This window comes from Fukomys damarensis, unplaced genomic scaffold, assembly GCF_012274545.1.
Source record: "Fukomys damarensis isolate Sample0158 unplaced genomic scaffold, DMR_v1.0_HiC HiC_scaffold_36, whole genome shotgun sequence".
Taxonomy (NCBI): domain Eukaryota; kingdom Metazoa; phylum Chordata; class Mammalia; order Rodentia; family Bathyergidae; genus Fukomys; species Fukomys damarensis.
In genome coordinates, this window is record NW_022900948.1 from 28,733,116 (window position 1) to 28,739,323 (window position 6,208).

General features: G+C 37.0%; 1 protein-coding gene across 4 annotated transcripts in view; it reads right to left on the reverse strand.

Annotated features, from left to right (window-relative positions):
* The window catches only part of Ptbp3 (polypyrimidine tract binding protein 3), a 99,039-nt gene that overhangs the window by 3,087 nt on the left and 89,744 nt on the right, over positions 1-6,208 (reverse strand). For all 4 annotated transcript variants that reach the window (XM_033759131.1, XM_010639344.3, XM_033759130.1 and 1 more), the window contains 2 exons: positions 4,813-4,905; positions 3,902-4,118 (listed from right to left, as the gene is read on the reverse strand). In XM_033759131.1, the coding sequence (XP_033615022.1) occupies positions 3,902-4,118; positions 4,813-4,905 (310 nt within the window). The remainder of the gene's footprint in view (positions 1-3,901; positions 4,119-4,812; positions 4,906-6,208) is intronic.

Genomic DNA, 6,208 nt, shown 5'->3' on the forward strand with positions numbered 1-6,208 from the left:
TTTTAAGATATTAGACAACAAACCTAGGGTGCTTGACCACTGAGCTAATCTTCAGCCATTTTTGAGACAGGGCTTTCCTAAAATTTCCAGGCTCTCTTAAACTTGCGGTCCTCTGGTCTCAGCCTCCTGAGTAGCTGGGATTATATGTGTCTGCTACCACATAAGGCCTGTCTCAATCCAGGCTAAAGACACTGTCCAATATAAAAAGGTCAAAAAATTCTTTCTATATTGTGTTCTTTTAAAGTGATTATTACAAAACTGACTCAGTTATTAACTAGTACTTCCAAAGTTATTTTCCTAGCTCTGACTTGTCTGTTATAATCTAGAGTTCTGCAGTTTCAATTACCTTCAAGGTAATATTTAATGCGGATATGTGGCAGTCAGGTTCTGAGATGGTCCCCAATTACTTCAGCCTCTAATATTCACATGCTTCAGAATTCCCTTTTTATAGTGAATAGAGAAACAGTACAGGTACTCTCTAACCTTAGGATATCAAAATTTTGATGGTATGTTCTTTCAGATGACTGCCCTCTTGCCTAGCCTTTTTTACTTTGAGGGGCTGTGCTGGTAACCAGCTGAACCCAGGACCTCATGCAGGTTACATGACTGACCACTGAAGTACACTACCAGAGCCCCTTATCCAGTATTTGTTGGGAGGGTACGGGGATCGAACTTGGGACCTTGAGCTTTCGAGGCAGGTGGCAGGTCCGCTGAGCTAAACCCCTGGCCCTTTACCCAATATTTTGACTGCGACCATAAGAGAGACTTCAGCCAAACCCACCCAGTTCCTGGATTCCTGAGTCACAGTAATAGTATGACGTAATGCATCTTTACTACTGTGTTAAGCTGTTATATATTGGGGTCATCTGTTATATGGCAGCAGAAAACTAACACAATGGTCTATGAACAGGAGAGTCAACTGATGAAAAACAGACTCACCCTTTCAAAACTGACTAGCCAAGACAGTGTAGAATGATTACTGGCTTGCAGAAAGACACATCTGAGCTCACATTCTTGCTTTTTTTTTGAGACAGGGCTGTATTGTGTAGTTCAAGCTGGCCTTGAACTCACTAGCTCAGGCTGGCCTCAAACTCACGGAGTTCCTCTTGCCTCAGCTTTCTGAATGCTGGGATTACAGGCATGCACCATTACACCCAGCATTTTTTTAAAAAGAGAAGTTTAATTTAATCAGAGTTTTTAGACCAGGGTTAGCTGGCTTCAAGGCAGAACCATCATGGCAGAATGGACTGGTGGAGCAAAGCTGCTCACTTCACAGTGGCCCGTAAAGCAGAGCTGAGGAACAGTGTCCCTGAGCCCACATTCTATTCTTGACTGAGCTGGTGTACTGCTTTGAGTAATTACTCTCAGTCTCTGTTCCACCAATAAAATGAAACTGACCTTACCTCAAGGATTATTTCGGATAAACCGATAAAATCAGAATACAGAACAATGGGTACATGGAATTTGGAGGTAGGAAGAAATGGGAGATTACCACTCCTTGGGTACAGCATTTCAATTTGTGATGATGAAAAGGTCCTTCAAATAGATAACAGTTGGTGATTACACAGTAATGTGACTGTATTTATGTGACTGCTCCCTGCACTGTACACTTAAAAATAGTTAATCTAACATGCATGGTGCAGGTAAGCCAAACTACACTGAGGCTGTGATAGCAGGATCACAAGTTCGAGGCCAGCCTGGGAATTCAGTGAAACCTTGTCTCAAACAATTTTTTAAAAAAGGGCTGGGGATGTAGCTTAGCACTCTAGCAGTTCAATCCCAGAGATAATTTTAGTTATGTAAAATTTACAACTGTCTTTAAAAGGGATTGTTATGAAAACTAAGTGAGGTAATATGAATAAAGCAACAGCATAATAAGCAGAACCTGGAAGATGGCTCAAAAGATATTAAGATGTTTCTTTTTCTACCTGTATACATTGCAATTGGTGGCCAGTTACTGCATATAATGTTGTTTTTAAGACACTATCAATGACATTCTCATTTAGATACTTCACAATGATGAGTTGCTACATTTCTATATTTGTGTACTCTAGATTTTTTTTTTAAATGACTGCTCCAATTTCTCAGTGATATGAAGTTCACTGCCCAATTCAGATTAAAGGTTTCTCCTAACTTCAGACCAGCAAGGAGGATGGGCACTCAACAGTACAGTTTTTTTAATATTTGCTATTTACTGTGTTTTTGTTTTGTTTTTTTTTTGGTTGAGATGAGGGTCAAATCCAGGGCCTTGAGTGTGCCAGAAAGGCACTCTACCACTAAGCTACATCTCCCAGCCTTTAGCTCTTATTCTTATTCTCAGTAATGATCAGAGAACTTTACCCTTTCCATCTCCTCATTCTTTAAATTTTTGCACACACATACACAAATGTATCTCCCATATCTTTTATTCTTCCTTCCAAAGCTTACTTTCTTTCACGTGTTTAATATATACAAAATTGACATTTTTGTAGATGAAGGATTAGAACAAGAGTTACCATATATTTTCTTGAAAGGGTCAGACAGTAAACATCTTGGTTTTTGTGGGCCATATAATCTCTGTTGTAGCTATTCTGCTTTGCTGTGATAGTTTAAAAGCAGCCATAATGGATATTATGGAAATGATAGCTGTTTTACATCAAACTTTATGGAAGGTGAAATTTGTCATTTTCTCATATCAAAAATATTCTTCTGCTTTTTTTCCTCAACCATTTTAAAATATGAAATCACCTTTAAACCAGCACTCCAAGGGCTAACCAAGAGAATGGTTAAGTTTTGAGGCCAGCTTGGGATACACAGCTCAAGGCTGGTCTGGCCTGGACTATATAGAAAGAATGTCCTGAAAACAGAAATAAAAAAAGGCTAACATCATCCTTAGTTTATGTGCTACACAAAAAACAGTCTTGGGCTGTGGTATGTCAATAGCAGAGCTGAAGATAACTAAAAATCACTATAAACCAATAAAACACTCGTTAAGAAAGAGACCTGTGGATGGTCACAGAAAATACCTCTTAGCATCCCCTAACCGTCGCAGTGCTGGGGACTGAACCCAGGGCTATATCCCCAGTCATTCATTTATTCATTCATTCATTCATTTATTTTTTGAGTACCAAAGTTCAAACTCAGGCCCTTGCGCTTGCAAGGCAGGTGACAGCACCAGAGCTAAAACCCCTGCCCCCGAGTCTTTTAAAACAATTTTCTGAGGCATGTTTCACGCTGAGTCAGTACATTGCTCAGGCTGGGCTTGCATCTAGGATCCTCTTGTCTTACCGTGTAGAATGCTGGGATTATAGGCATGAGCCACTATAGCCAGCTAACTTTCAGTTTTTAAGTAATCCATAACTTGCAGATAAAATGTATAGAATTCATTTTTACCATTCACCCTCCATGGTACTGAGCTATGTCTCCAGCTTTTAAATTTTATTTCAAAAATTTGAAACAGAGCTTTATTAAGTCACTAAATTGCCAAGGCTGGGCTTGAACTTGGAATTCTCTTCCTTTGGTCCCTCAGAGTACTGAAATTAAAACTGTGTGCTACAACATCCAGCACCAAATTCTTACATACATAAATTATTTGGTTTTTACTATATTAGTTTCATAGGAGTCATTACGTCTACCAAGAAATGAACAAGTATATACCAATGTAGTATTTCTGCAACACCTATCTTTATGCACTTTCATAACTAAGAGGCAGCTAATTATTTTAGAAAGTTTGAAAACACTGTTCTCTTAGACTGCAGATAGAATCTTCCTAAGGAATGATGGCAAAGGCAAATAAACTACTTTATAAGAAATTAGTGACTAAGACAACTGCCAAATTAGAATAATTTCAGAGTATTTACCTCACCCAAACACATATTGTTGATTATTAGACACCTAAATGAGTAAGTTATTAGGTACATACGGAATGTTGGAAAGATGCAGTGTGGCTGATGGTGGAAAAATATTCTGGAAGTTTTTAGAGCCAGGCTTTTTAAAGCGATGCAAAGGACTATTGCTGAAATCCTTAGTCAGACCTTGGTCTTCTTGTCCCTCTCGAGGAAGCTGAACTGTTTGGTGTTTGGACAGTGTAGCACGGAGCACTTTTCCATAAAGTCTCTGACCACTTAGATGGTTCATTGCTACAGGAAGAAAGTATGAGTATCAAAATGGATTCTCAGGAGTATTTCCCTAAGTTACCAGAAATTATTTCACTGAATCTTTTAAAATTAAGTCAGCTTGAGGACTGAAGGGTTTTAAATTCAAAAACTCTTAGAGAAATGTATTATTATTTCATTTTATTATAGTAAAATAATTAAAATAAAATCCGAGCAGAGTACTAGGAAGTTCCACAGTGCCTAGAGCTTAACAAGTACTCATGAAGTGTTTTTTGAATATATTAGCTTTATCTTAGTCAAAGCATTTTTTCAAGAAATCTGAATGGTATTTAACTTAATAGCTGCTTTAAAAGTGAGGCTGTGGAACTACCCCTTCTTGTACCATCATTTGGAAGTTTGATCAAACTTCTAAGCCACTCAATAATTCTAGAAATTTAGAAGTTAAAAATTCCAAAAAATAAAATAAAACAAGTTATATCTATTAGTTAGAACTTAATAGCAAACCTGAGAAAGAAACTATATTGCTCAAGTAGATAAATGAACTTCAAAGGAGCAATAATCATTTTTTACCTTAAAATAGAAGCAACTAATAATGAAGACTTTATCACAGGAAGTCCTCTTATAAAATTATACTGCTTAGATACACATTTGTTTATTTTGAAGGAAAATTCAGATACAAAAAGAAAAGGTTATCAACATCACCATTAATCATTAGTACCTAGCTGGGCTTGATTTGCATCCGCCATCTGAATCAAGGCATTTTCCTTTTTATTAAACATTATCTTCACTCGATGTACATCACCATATACTCCTAATTAAAACAAAACACAAACCCATTGTATTTAATTCATTTTACTGTATACATGAAGATTTCTTTTCTCATACTATGTTAACTCTCAGCAATTTCAATACAAACACTTCCAAGTTTCAGATGTACCTATCTACTCAGTTTTTCACTTGAATTTCCCATAAACACTTCAATGTTAGTATGTCTCAAACAGACTGATCCCCCCTCCTACTTTTCTCCACTTCAAGTGTTGACTAATTCTGGGGATAAATGACACCATCATCCACAGAGCTGCCCCAGTCAAACACTTGAGAGTCACCTCTGAGTTTCCCTTTTCTTAGACGCTTATATTTAATCAGTCACCAGCATCCATTGATTCCATAACCTAAAAATATCACACATTTCTTTATTTCTCCCTATCTTCACTGCCATCACAGCCATCACTACCATTTCCAGTACAGGCTCAATTTTTCTATACTAGTAGCTCTCTAAAATGGGCCCCCCCATTCTAGATACAGGCAGAATGGTTCACTGGGGCATGGAAAGAAAATAAAGCTCTTATGTAATATGGATCTGTTTACATAACCAGCATGAAAAAATTATATTTAGAAGTTATAAATCTATAGATAGTTATAGAAAGCATGTTCTAAAATGGAAACAGTATTTTCTCATTTTATTCCTCATATATTGCAGTTTATGTTATCATTGATACTAAGGTATCATTACCTTCCTTTGTAATGCAGTAAGAGAGAGACTACAGAACCTTCAAGATATTATAGAAAAGAGCTGGGGATTTAGCTCAGTGATGCAGCTGCCTGTCTTGCAAGCACAGCATCCCAAGTTCAATCCCCAGTACCCCACCCCCCAAAAAAAAGATATTCCAGAAAGAGCTAGAGAAGACTACAATTCCATGAACACCAATAGAAAGAATCCATTAAGTAAGGTAAGCAACTAAACAGAAGAGAAAGAAAGGGAACCTACAACAGGAAAATAATATGACATGGATAAGGTAATACATATCAGTTATAACTGTCAACATAAATAGTCTCAATTCACCAATCAAAAGAAACAGACCGGCAGAATGAATCAAGAAACAAGATCCAACAATATGCTATATACAAGAAACACATTTAACTCAAAAGAAATTCAAAGACTGAAAGTCAAACGATGAAAAACAATACTTCATTTGACAGGAACCTGAAAAAAAGCTGGGATAGCTATTCTGTTTGCAGACAAAGTGGATTTCAAGCCAAGAGTAATAAAGAAAGATGGTCACTACATACTTGCTAAGGGAACATTCCTATATGGAGGGATAACAATTATAAAT